The sequence below is a fragment of the Epinephelus fuscoguttatus genome, linkage group LG22 (assembly GCF_011397635.1).
Source record: "Epinephelus fuscoguttatus linkage group LG22, E.fuscoguttatus.final_Chr_v1".
NCBI classification, from domain to species: domain Eukaryota; kingdom Metazoa; phylum Chordata; class Actinopteri; order Perciformes; family Serranidae; genus Epinephelus; species Epinephelus fuscoguttatus.
This window is the reverse complement of record NC_064773.1, coordinates 26184290-26197676: the sequence shown is the minus strand read 5'-3', so window position 1 is coordinate 26197676 and position 13387 is coordinate 26184290. Positions and strand designations below refer to the sequence as shown.

The window sequence follows — 13387 nt, the reverse complement described above, 5'->3', positions numbered from 1 at the left end:
TTTGGGAAGTGGCTTCTCCATGAGATGGCTCTCAACCTGGAACTGTTTTGTATTTTGTATTCACTGTTCGAATTACCTGCTGAAAGACACTTTTATTGTTCATTGCTTAACAGAAGATGATAAATGAATATAAAGTGTTCTACCTCATATTTTCTTCCAGCAGTGTGTGATGTTCAGTAAATAAAGCTCTTGCCCTTTGATTTAGAGAAACTCACACCAAAACATGATGTTAACCAATTAACAGAGGCTTTTCATGCTGTGCAGTCTGAGAGCGGAAGTAGGTAAAGGCAGCAGAGACTTACATCTGGATGTGTACAATTCACATTGAGTAAAAGTACCAATACCACTCCAACTGAGAAACTGAGCGAAACCATGGTGCAATGAGTTTGCACAAGTCACTGCAGTGTCCCATATTGTTCCAGCTAAAAGAATTGTTATTTAAGTTCCCACAACTGTCCATCAGATAATGGATTGCAAGCTCACTGGGTTACAGTGATCAGTATTTTATCTGAATGAGATCAGATTTCACGTTGTCACAGTCATCAAAGTATTCTTGACTGACCCAGTCACATCTCCCTCAGAAAAGCTTTCTTTTTTTATGTTATTTATGTTGGGAAAATACCAACAAATCCAGTCATACCTGATCCAGGTGCTGCTCGGTGCAATTTTGTTGCAGGATGGGGATGAGCGGTAGGTGATTTTAGCGTTGCCGTGGCAACTACCGTCTGGGAGGAGAACACATGCTTTGAACACACCTTTATTATCAGCACTGGGAATGTGGAACGTTAGTTTCACACCAGTGTTGTCCCACACAGGAGATCTGATCAGAGGACACAGGATGACAGAGAGAGAGAGAGAAACCAGTTAATCTCACTGAGATCAAGACCCACTTTTTTGGAGGGAAATTATTAAAGGGACAGTTCACCCTAAATCCAAAATACATCATTTTCCATTGCCAAATGTCATTCAGAGTCTAAGTATAATCGTATTGCTAGTCAACTGACTCACTCTTGTGGAGTGCAGTCCATGTCCGCCTGGATTCTCACTCCGATCACATCACTGAGGTTATAACCTGACAACACCGCATGGTTTCTGCCACAGAAAGACACGACGCTGGGAGTGATGGAGGAGATCTCTGGTCTCTGACAGTAAAACAAACAGAAAGATTATGAGTTTTAAACCATTACCTTTTTCTGACCTTTTAATCTTTACTGAATGTAGATGAGGTGAGCATCAGAGGAGAAATGTGAGTGAGAACTGAGGTTCAGACTTACAGCAAAGGTCATTCCTGAGTCCATCTTTTGGCAAACACTGTCCTGCAAGAGGAAGTGAAAAGAGGACATTCAGCAGGTTTACATGATATTCACTGTAGCTACAGCACTACTGAGAGTTAATGCATCACCAGAACCTCCTCCAATCACATCACTCCTGTTCTTCAGCAGCTTCACTCACTCCCTGTTAAATAGCGTGTTGACTTTAAGATCTTACTCCTCATCTATAAGGCCATCCCCAACCTAGCTCCTCTGTACCTCTCTGAACTCTTGCACATCCACAACCCCATCTACACTCTCATGTTTCCTTTTCAATCCACCTCACTGTCCCGCCAGCCCAACTGACCACCATGGGGTCGAGAGCCTGTAGCCGCTCTGCCCCTGCCTCTGAAACTCCCTCCCACAGGACATTCATAACAACAACTCTCTCTTCACTTTCAAATCCCACCTCAAAACTCAACTCTTTCATGGGTGTTGGTGGCTTAGTGGATTAGGGGTTTTGGTAGAATTTCAGTGTTGTTTACAGTCTTCAAATTTACAAACATCTTAAAATTAATGTGGAACTGTTGCATTGATGTCCAAATGTTTCACTTATAAACATGTCTGGGAAGCTTATGTTAGATAAATACATAAAACATGCATAATAACATCCCCCACTCCTTGATTTGCCCAGGAACAGCTGTTTGTGCTCCAGCCACATCCAGCCTCAATACAATGCCGACACCTGAGGAGAAACAGATGTATCACCAATTATTGTTGATAACACTCATATATGATAATGATAATAATTACTTGACAAATCACCAAGACCTCATAGACCAGCTGCAGCTAACCATTACGTTGTTTCATCCACTCTTGATGTTCATTTCAGTGTTGGCACAATAAGGGCTTAAAATATTCTGAAAACTATTTTAAATCAGTTATTGTTTTCCATCATTCTCCCAAGTGACAGGTGAATTTGGTATATCCAGTGTCCAAGTCAGACATTTTGTGCAATAGGGGCACCCAGTAGCTCAGTGGTTAGAGCAGGCATCCCGTGTACAAAGGCATTGTCTTTGTCACAGCAGCTGTGTGTTCAGTTCCAGCCTGCAGCTCTTTGCTGCATGTCATCCCCCCTCTCTCCCTTCATGCTTAAATTTGTCCAGTCTCATAAAAGAAAAACATTTTAAAAAAATAAATTTTGTTTACATGCTTACTTCCCAAGGAAACCCTCTCATAATTCTACTGACACATTTGAGTGAGACTTTAAGTCACACCATGAGAGGAACAGCTCTGCACTCTTATCTCAAACACAAGCTGCAGATAAGGGATGTTGTACTATATTTCATACTTTAAAAACTCCGGCCTAGTCCACATGTACAAGAAAATATTTTTTAGACATAGCTTTTTTCATGCATTTTGACCTTTCATCTGTATGCAAACTGAATTTTAGGTCACTTAATATTGACCTTCTGTAAAACTCTGTTATCAGTGTTGAAACAGAGAAAACTGAGTTTTGGTTTGTAATGTCTGTGTGCACCATTGTCTCCTCTGTGTTGTGTCACAAAAGAGGCAGCATTTTAATTTGGCGGACATAAATAGTGCTGGCTCTAACATATCTAAAAGGACCATTTTTGTGTATTAGAAATTATCTGTCTACTTAGATTTCCTGAAAATGGTAGAGCACTTACAGGACAGAAGTTGGCGGTCCCCTGATGTCAGAGCAGTTGAATAGCCTCAACTGATGCGACCATTGTGTCGTCCCAAGTCTCAGCCTAACTGTGATGTGCAGGCCTGATGATTAAAAAAATAATACATAAAATTTAAGAGCCTCAGTCAGAATGCTGAGCAACACACTTTTTTATGAATTATAACAATTTACTGTGAGACAACACAAAGTAGTCAACATTTTCATCTCATAGGATTCTTGTGACAGTGTGACGGTCATCGATCATCAGGTATTTCATTCACTGGATTATTATATTTATCAGAAGTCACTGACCTTCAGCAGGAAGTGGTTTGGTTGAAAGGGGGCAGCTGCACTGTGGAAACTGTGGGGGAGGATTTTCCCAGAGGATGAAACCACTGGGACTTGATGAGCATTGACAGTTAAAGTTAGCTCGTGCCATCTGGCCCACAGTCAGGTGTGTCTGGATGTTAAGGGTGATCTGAGAAAGGAAGGATGTGAGTGTTTAAAAGAGAAATAACTGACTGTCACAACTGACTAGAGGTAAAAGCTTATCTGTACCTGGTCGGTGTCGTCCTTTACAACTCTGTGGGAAACCATTCTGTGTTGAAAATCATCAGGAATGGATAACCAGTCTGAATCTTGGCAGTCGTCTTCAAATGTGCATCTAGGAAGAGAAATTTATGTTTTAACCATGTTTGTAATTGTTTGAAGGGGTCAGCTGCAGATGTTGTTTCCCTGACCTTGTTTTAGAGCCACACCAGATGCAGTATGGGTCCTGAGCAGACCAACAGTCCTGCACTTTTGTGTATGTGCTGCACTTTGACACAGACACACGCTTCATCTAGAACAACACACAAACACAGCAACTTAGCAACACTTACGTACATGTGACATTGTGGTTATTTAAAAAAAATGTGGAAAAAGTCAAACAGAACCTCACAGGTGTTACAGGTTCAGAGCACCGACCTGGTTTTGAAATGGCAGGTACACATGTTTAAGGTCCACTTGATCCAGATGCATTTTGGGAAACACTTTGCGGTCATCGTTGGCCCTGTAGAGCACCGTGGGACAGGTGGTGTGATAGTTCTTGTCCACAGCAAGCTGACAATGAAAATGTAGCTTTGTTATGTTTCTGACAGTCTGAGCTACTGTGTTTTGTTTTAAGGCAGAGGTAAGGGACTTGAGTCACATGACTTGACTCAAGTCTGACTCAAGTTGCAAATTAGAGGACTTGAGACTTGCTTAATTAACACTAATGAAAGACTTGACTTGGGCTTGGTTCACATGACTTGAGACTTGACTTAGACTTGAGATGGTTGAAAGGACTTAACCTTTTTTCATGTAATGAGTTCACTGTGTGTGAGAGTGTTTGTGTGTGCGGTTGCTGTGCGGTTGCTGTGCACTCCCACACGCCATGAGACACCTTCCTCTCACACCACTGTGGCTCAGTGAGTTATTTTGCCTCCCCCTCCTGCTCTGCTCGCATTTTGAGACTTTTCGGAGCATGATTAATTTCCCTGTCTCTCACAGCAGCAGGTGCTTTATGTGAGTGGAGTCTTTCACCCTGTCTGTTCAGACAGGGCCTGGAGCAGGAGAGGAAGTATTTCAATCCTTTACTCTACCATACTACTACCTGAATATTACTGTGTTGAAAAGTTCATATATAAAAGTATAAGTATGATCAGGAAAATGCACCTAAAAGTACTAAAAGTTAAACTACTGTACTGAGAAAAGCATGCCCAGTGGCTGTTACACTATTATGTATATGATGTCATCCGATGACTCTGACTCATGCATTAATGTAAAAGCAGGATTTTGCTGTTGTAGCTGGTTGAGGTGGAGCTGATTTTGAACTATTAACCAATGATTATTTTCAATATGCATTAATCTGCTGATTATTTTCTTATTATTTTCAGATTATTTGGCTCATAAAAATTATGAAAATAAGAGAAATGGTGCCACAGTCACTGAGAAGTGATACCTTCACAGTGTTTGTTTTGTTGAACTAACAGTCCAAACCTGAACATTCTTACCAACACATTACAATTAAGAAAATAATTAAAAGCAAAAGCAGCAAAAAATCCTCACATTTGTGAAACTAGAACCATGAAATGTTTTTGCATTAAAAATTGAGCAGGGACTCAACTTGACTTGTTTGATTTTGCAAAGTAACCACTAACGCCTGCAACTTCTACAAATAGATTGTACACCGAACAAGGTCTGTATTGGTGAACAGCCACATTTCCTGCCACAATGAAAATATGTGATGACTCTAAGTAATGTAGATGTAGTCTCCTAAAGGTGAAAGGAAGCTGGCCATTTTCAACCATGAGTTGGAGGCTCCAATAAGCTCTTGAAGAGTATAATCTAAAAAAATGCCCCCTGCACTCACAAAGTGGATAACAAAATTAAAATTGTAACAGAAGCATTTTAGCATCCTACATGTTCGCCTTTTATTTAAAATATCTGTATCATATGACAAGAATACAGAAGCACGTTGTATTCACTGAATAATAAAGAAAAAACACTTTATCTGGTAATTATGAGATCCTGATCTTGCAATCATGAAAAAAAAGATCTCATACTTATGACATGAGGATCTCGCAATCATTGCTAAACACAAGATGAGACAGTGAATGATGGGGCTATCGCAATTAATCTGCTTTTACCTCCTTCTCAGTACGAAGCATTTCACAACTTTGAAATATGCACATTTCAAGCTCATTCATGAATATATTGATGTGACCGCTGATGCGTCTTTGCCATTCTCTTACAACTTTCACAGCTGTTGTGACATGAGACTGTGAGACTGGCCTTAGCAAATCCCTAAGCATCATTATCAATGACCTACTGCTTAAATATGCACGTTTTAAAGTTGTAATTTCAATACTTGATTATTTATGAATATATTGACAACAAATCACATGTCATGTGTCTTTGAAAATCCTCTCACAACTTTCACAGCTGGTAGTTTGTGGAAAAGCTCTTAGCAAATCTAGCAAAGTTGTTGCAGGATATCACAGAGACATGACGTGATGTGACGTCAATACATTCATAAATGAGCAAGCTTTTGAAAACACAACCTTTAAATGTCCATATTTAAGGCAATAAGTTACTGATAATGATGCCAAGACATTTGCTAAGGGCTTTTCCACAAACTAAAAGCTGTGAAAGTTGTGACAGGATGTCACAGACACATGACATGTGATTGGACGTTAATATATATGAATATATCTTATATTCACAAATGAGCAAGCTAATCACATTCTTCAAATTTCCACATTTAAGGGTATAGGTGGTTTGAGATTCCTATGTTGAAAAACAAAAAAGTTACTGAATGCTCTCAATTGCATCCTGATTTCTGATAATTACTTTTTGATTAAAACTGTGAAATATTTGCCTGAATTAATTTTCTAGCAGAAAGTGAAGCTTGATACACAGCTGTTGGAATAGTCGCGAAAAATGGTGAATATCAAGGAGGCTATTAAACTAACTTTACCCCTGTGTAAATCAGAATCTCATAATTATGAGATGAGGATCTTGTAGTTATGAGATAAGGTGTCACATTTTTTTTTATTAATTGAATGCAACACACTTCCACACATTACAATTAAGAAAAGCAGCAAAAAATCCTCACATTTGTGAAACTAGAACCATGAAATGGTTTTGCATTAAAAATTGAGCAGGGACTCAACTTGACTTGCTTGATTTTCACCACACTAACTTGAGACTTGAAGGTTAAGACTTGAGACTTGTTTGTGACTTCCACATGTGTGACTTACTCCCACTTCTGGTTTTAGGTGCGAGACAAAGCTGAAGTGGAAAGAAGGGACTTTCAGGAATCTCCCACTTAAACTGGCATTTTGAAATGTCAGTACCATTCCTACACACAATGAGACCCAGCATATTTAATTCTATTAAAATCTGTTTTTGACTTTTCACCACTGAAATGATTCTGCCTGTGAGAACATCACACTACTTCTGCAAAGTAACCACTAAGGCCTGCAACTTCTACAAACAGACTGTACACCAAACAAGATTAGTACTAGTAAACAGTTACATTTCCTGCCACAATAAATTTACACGGTGACTGTTTAAGTACTGTAGATGTAATTAAGTAAGTAAGTAAAATTTTTACATCTGTGAGTTTGTAAAATAAATTAATGGAAAAAAATGTAGCAAATGGTGGTTATGAATGATCTATTTCCTTAATTGTGTTCATTTCAAGGTTATGATGTCAGTAGCTCACTCATTCATGAATATATTGACATAAAAACCACCTCTGATGTGTCTTCGACATTGCCTCAAAACTTTCACAGCTGTTGTGAGATCAGACAGAGATTGCCCAGAGCAAATCCCTAAGCATCATTATCAATGACCTGTTGCTTAAATATGCGCATTTCAAGGTTGTAATTTCAGTACTTGCTCACTGATGAATCTAAAACAAATCAGTTGTCACCTGTCTTTGAAAATCCTCTCACAACTCTCCCAGCTGGTAGTTTGTGGAAAACCAAATCTCTTAGCATCATTATCAGTGACCTATACCCTTAAATATGGACATTTCAAGGATGTGATTATAATAGCTTGATCATTTGTGAATGTACTGTACTGACGTCAAATCTCATGTCATGTGTCTGTGACATCCTGTCACAACTTTCACAGCTTTTAGTTTGTGGAAAAGCCCTTAGCAAATGTCTTGGCATCATTATCGGTGGCCTATACCCTTAAATATTGACATTTCAAGGTTGTGATTTCTATAGCTTGCACATTTATGAATGTATTGTCATCACATCACATTTCATGTCTCTGTGACATCCTGCAACAATGCCAGATTTGCTGAGAGCTTTTCCACAAACTATCAGCTGTAGGATATTCAAAGGCAAATGACATGTGATTTGTTGTCAATACATTCATAATTAAGCAAGTACTGAAATTACAACCTTAAAACATGCATATTTAAGCAACAGTTCATTGATAATGATGCTAAGGGATTTGCTCGTGGCAATCTCACAGTCTCATGTCACACCAGCTGTAAAGTTGGCAAAGGGAATGACACATCAAAGGTCATGTCGATATATTCATCAGTGAGCAAGTGATTGACATCCTTGTGCACATTTCAAAGTTGTGAAACGCATCATACTGAGAAGGAGGTAAAAGCAGATTCATTGTGATAGCGCCATCGTTCACCATTATATTTGTATTTAGCAACTCATAAATACAAGATCTTTATTCATAATTACAAGATCAGGATCTCACAATTGCCAGATAAAGTGTTTTTCTTTATTATTCAGTGAATATGATGTGCTTCTGTATTCTTGTCATATGATACAGATATTTTAAATAAAAGGTGAACATGTAGGATGCTAAAATGCTTCTGTTACAATTTTAATTTTGTTATCCACTTTGTGAGTGCAGGGGACATTTTTTTAGATTATACTCTTCAAGAGCTTATTGGAGCCTCCAACTCAAAATTGAAAATGACCAGCGTCTTTTCACCTTTAGGAGACTAATTTGACAGAACTTAAACAGTCACCACATAAATTTATTGTGGCAGGAAATGTGGCTGTTTATCTTGTCACGTGTACAATCTATTCGTAGAAGTTGCAGGCGTTAGTGGTTACTTTGCAGAAGTAGTGTGATGTTCTCACAGGCAGAATCATTTCAGTGGTGAAAAGTCAAAAACAGATTTTAATAGAATTAAATATGCTGGGTCTCATTGTGTGTAGGAATGATATTGATGTTTCAAAATGCCAGTTTAAGTGGGGTATTCCTGAAAGTCCCTTCTTTCCACTTCAGCTTTGCCTCGCACCTAAAACCAGAGGTGGGAGTAAGTCACACATGTGGAAGTCACAAACAAGTCTCAAGTCTTAACCTTCAAGTCTCAAGTTAGTGTGGTGAAAATCAAGCAAGTCAAGTTGAGCCCCTGCTCAATTTTTAATGCAAAAACATTTCATGGTTCTAGTTTCACAAATGTGAGGATTTTTTGCTGCTTTTGCTTTTAATTATTTTCGTAATAGGTCATTTATAGCCATCATTTGCTAATTTTTTTAATTATTTATTTTACAAACACAGATGTGAAATGTTTACAGGTTGCCACTCTGTAATGGCAGTGGTTTAAGAATTCTATGTTGAAATACAAAAATGTTTTTGAATACTCTCAACTGCATCCCGATTTCTGATTTTCCAACATATCAAAAAATTAGCAGAAATTGAAGCTTGATATGCAGCTATTGAACACAATAGTTTCGGAAAAATTGTAAATATCAAACAGGCTATTAAACTTACTCCTGTGTAGATCAGAATCCCATAATTATGAGATAAGGTGTCACATTTTTTTAATTCACTGAATGCAACACACTTCCGCAACTGTCTTAGCTTGTGTTCAGCAACGATTGCGAGATCCTGATCTCTCGTGGTTACAAGATCTTTCACTGTAATTGTGAGATGAGGTGTCAGATGAGGTGATTTTTTTTATTTTAATTGGTGAATGCAATGGGCCTCCGTACAAGAGCAGTTAACTGGTAAGAAAATAAATATTTTTTACGTCACTTTCAAGTTACTCTGTTTACTATTTATTAATCAGAACAAAGTATGTTACTGAATGATTGGTCTTGTTAGATTGATATGTTTTTCAATAATGAATAAAATAAAGATCACTTAACTTTTTGTACACACCTTAATGAGCTGCCCATCTCCCGTCCCAATGAAGAAAACCATCCAGGCCGTTTGTGTCACAGCCAGCACAGAGGTCATGTTGTTCTGCCTGAGGAGAACTGCCTTTGGCTTCAGTGTCTTTGGCTGAGAAACACAAAAAAATACTGATTGTCAGATGAACATCCAACAGGTATTTTTGGATTCCTGAAGAAGACCTTAAGTATTTAGGGAACTTTAAAAAGGTAAAGATTGTTGAAGTGAAATTAACTGTCATGCTTATTCATTTTTTTGTTTGAAGAGGGTTGCAACATGAGGCACTGCCATATGTATTACAATGTGTCGGCTAAAAATCATCATTTATTTGGGGTGTACATATTATTCGTTTACATGTAGTCTGTCCATCACATCCAATGACTAAAGCTACTGTACACGTAGCTACATTGCTGACCATTTAAAAAAAAAAAAAGCTTAAATCATAAGATTAGCTTGATCTTAGGTGGACGCAGTTCAAGAAAATTAAATCAATGTTGCTTAACAAATAGCTTCAGTCAGCAAAACTTTCCTCTAATATGCTGTCACCAGCAGACAAGCCTGCACTTTAAAATAACCTCATTTTTAATGCTTGTAATTATGTAGAAACTTCCCTGGAGTAAAACTTTAGTCGTGTAATTTATTTATTTTATTTATTTAACCTTTATTTTACCAGGCAGATTGCTTGAGATCAAATGATCTCTTTTACGAGCAAGGCCTGGCCAAAATGGCAGCAGTTTACAAAACATAATAAGACACACATAAAGAAAAAGCACAGACATGAAAAAAGAGAGAAAGGCCAAGAGTCATATGGAGGGGTTATGCCCTACAAATACAGTCCGGTGGGGGAAGGGGGAGGAGGAGGAGGAGAGGGCTGGATGGGGGCAGAGAAGGCTGTAGCAGGGGATCCTGAGAAGGAAAAGTTCATGTTAAACAAAAACAGTGAAAGAACAGTGCACCACAATACACACTAGAAGAACACTTATGTGATGATGATAAAATACTATGCAGTAAAACATTTACACACGCCAAAATTTGCCATTATAAAGCCTGTAAGCCGAGTTTTAAAATCATTAATGGTGATAAGTTCTTGTAATTTTAATGATTTTTGAAGACTGTTCCAGGCAGAGGGAGCAGAGTACATGAATGCCCTCTTCCCAAACTCAGTATGAGTTCTGGGGACAGAGGCAGATAGAAAGTCTAGAGAGCACAAACTGTATGATGGATTTGATGTAAAAGTGAGGTAGGTGCAGAGGTATGAGGGGAGTAGTCCAATAATTGCTTTATAGATGAAGGTATACCAGTGGGGAAGCTTGCCAGCAGACAAGGACAGCCAGCCTACTTTAGAATACAGAGTACAATGATGGGGGAGTGATTTACAGCTGGCAGCTTAATAAGGCAGTGAGTCTGCAATTGTTGTTTTATTTCAAAATAAGTTTCCTTGCATTATTTTTCTAGCTTCTTGGAACTTTGCTCACACATTTCATTTTTAAAGCACTTTGTAAACTGTTATGAGAGTATCAAAAATATTATTATTATCAATAGGCTTTTATGGTCATTAGCCACAGACATAGACTTACTGAATTTCATTAGCCTACATTGTTCCCATATAGAGGGGAAGATTTTGTCAGTGCGTGAAATGAGTCCATTTCATATGTTTGATGTGTCTTTCTGTAGATGCTTCATGATCACACATTACACTGCTGTAACAGGTGGAAACAACAACATGCGCTATCACTCAAAAATCTATTTATAACACAACAACCCACCGTCGTTCCTCTGCCAGTGCAGACACTACAGAAGTCTGGATCTGCATCTGTGGCTCCGGTGAGATCCGGGCTGATGTCAAACAGCAGCAGCTCGGTGTTGGTTTCTCCTCCGTCCACACTGAACACGCCGCTCCAGAGCACCGGCGGCCCACCCGGGATCACCGCGGAGGCGATGAGTCTGCTGCCTTTACCATCATCAGAGACACGGAGAGTCGCGCCCCGCAGCGATTTGAGAGTCTTCCTTTTGCTCGTTTTGCCCTCGAGCCAAATGAGACGGATGGCGTTGCTTTGTTGATTTAAAGGCAAGTTGGAGAAAAGATAAATGATTGAATTGATCTGAAATCCATCCACAAACTCCACATTGCCATCCGTGTGCCTGCCTTTGATTACAGGGACAGAGTTCTTGTCAGAGTGAGAGAATATACCTCCGTCCTGTTTGTTATTCGTATTATGAAGGAACACCGCTTCTGATACTGAGCAGCCGGTCTCTGTGGGTTTGCCTTCATTTTGCTCTATGGCACTCAGAATGTATGTCTCCGTAACTGTCTCCTCCACATCCACCAGGAAGCCGACGGACGCGCTGCTGCGCCACGGGGATCCCACCCTGATGTGCTCCTTGTACTGTACGTTTGAAATGTTCCTCAGGTCCAGCACCTCGCAGTAACCGCAGCCGATCACACCGCAGCTGATCAAAGTGTCCTCCTGAACAAGCGCTAATAACACGTTGACGCTGAAAGTTGCGTTCCACTTGTCCGTCTCAGAAACCCGGGAAAACTCAGCATCGTTCGTCTGAAAACTTCCCTTCAAGATTCCTCTCTGGGTCAGACTGTGGACCAGAGTCAGGTCGTGTCTCAGCTGGTACAGCCTCTCCTCTGTGGCGATGTAAACCGTGTCGTTGGCCACGGCGAAGTGGCGGATGTCTCCATCGAAAGTGAAGTCTGCATTCTCCTCCAGGCACCGACCCGGTTCTCCCCAGAGAATAAAAAGCAGACCAGGCAGCAGGATCATCTTCTTGCTGTGTTGGCAGCCAAACGCTCACACACTGACGGTCTTCATGGCACTGTGCTCTCCTCCACACTGTCGTGCGTAAAAGCGCAGCGCGCGTCTGTTGAGAAGAGAAGTGCTGAAAGTGGGAGGGAGCGCGCCCAGCGAAACCAAAAACTGACAGACATTATAATTATTTCTATGTAATGATTTGCAACCTGTTTTCACTCAGCTGAATGTATTCCGTTGTTACCATGTTGTCAAACAACGCCTACAAAGTTTAAGTCTGTTCACACAACCCGTGTACGCAGTGACGCGAGTTCCAGGCGATGACCAAACGTTTGACAAATTCACTTTCATCAGTTCACATGATGAAATCCACCTCACGAAGAGTCAAAAGCCGATTTTTAATAAGGCTGCAGGAAGCTCACTGTGTAGTAAATCCGCATGAGTGGTTTGCATTGCGACCCCCATTCAGCATCTACAGGCCGTTAACACCCCCGTTTTAGAAAAAAGTGACGATAAGTTGCAGCATGATTGACAGCCGATTACAGCATTAGGCCTGTCGCCTAACCGGCCTTTTAAACTGTAACATTCAATCTTTATTTATAAATCAATCAATCTTTATTTATAAAGCACTTTTCATACAAAAAATGTAGCACAAAGTGCTTTACATGGTTAGAAGAAATGCCCCTCCCATCCACCCCCCAGCCACCCACACCCCCACAGACACACCCACCCACAAACACAGTCATGATGTAGACATAAGAACATGTGGCAGAGCGCAGAGCAACCAGGTGAGGAAATAATACCGCAGGGAGCCGTCTGCACCGGGAGCTGATCACAGCCCGTGGCCACCAGGACACCAACACGGAGTCCACCTCAACATAGGCAGATAGAGGGGCCCACACCACCGCCAAGAAGGCGGAGTGCAGCCCCCCCCCCCCCCAGTCGAAGCAACCCACGAGGCAGCGCCAACGCAGCCAGGGCCAATCACAGCCCCCAGTGCA

At 40.2% G+C, this 13387-nt stretch overlaps 1 protein-coding gene across 22 annotated transcripts in view; it reads right to left on the bottom strand.

The window, feature by feature from the left end:
- plxnc1 (plexin C1) overlaps positions 1-12501 on the bottom strand; it is an 88112-nt gene extending 75611 nt beyond the window's left edge. For 2 of the 22 annotated variants that reach the window (XM_049566275.1, XM_049566279.1), the window contains exons 1-3: positions 11394-12496; positions 9616-9738; positions 3907-4041 (exon numbers count right to left, since the gene is read on the bottom strand). In XM_049566275.1, the coding sequence (XP_049422232.1) occupies positions 3907-4041; positions 9616-9738; positions 11394-12401 (1266 nt within the window). In that variant the 5' untranslated portion in view covers positions 12402-12496. Of the gene's footprint in view, positions 1-1919; positions 1996-2941; positions 3045-3252; positions 3419-3498; positions 3605-3680; positions 3782-3906; positions 4042-9615; positions 9739-11393 lie in introns of all 22 variants that reach the window. The other 20 variants (XM_049566280.1, XM_049566282.1, XM_049566286.1 and 17 more) reach the window with 19 other exon arrangements.
- Between the last annotated feature and the right edge of the window lie 886 nt (positions 12502-13387).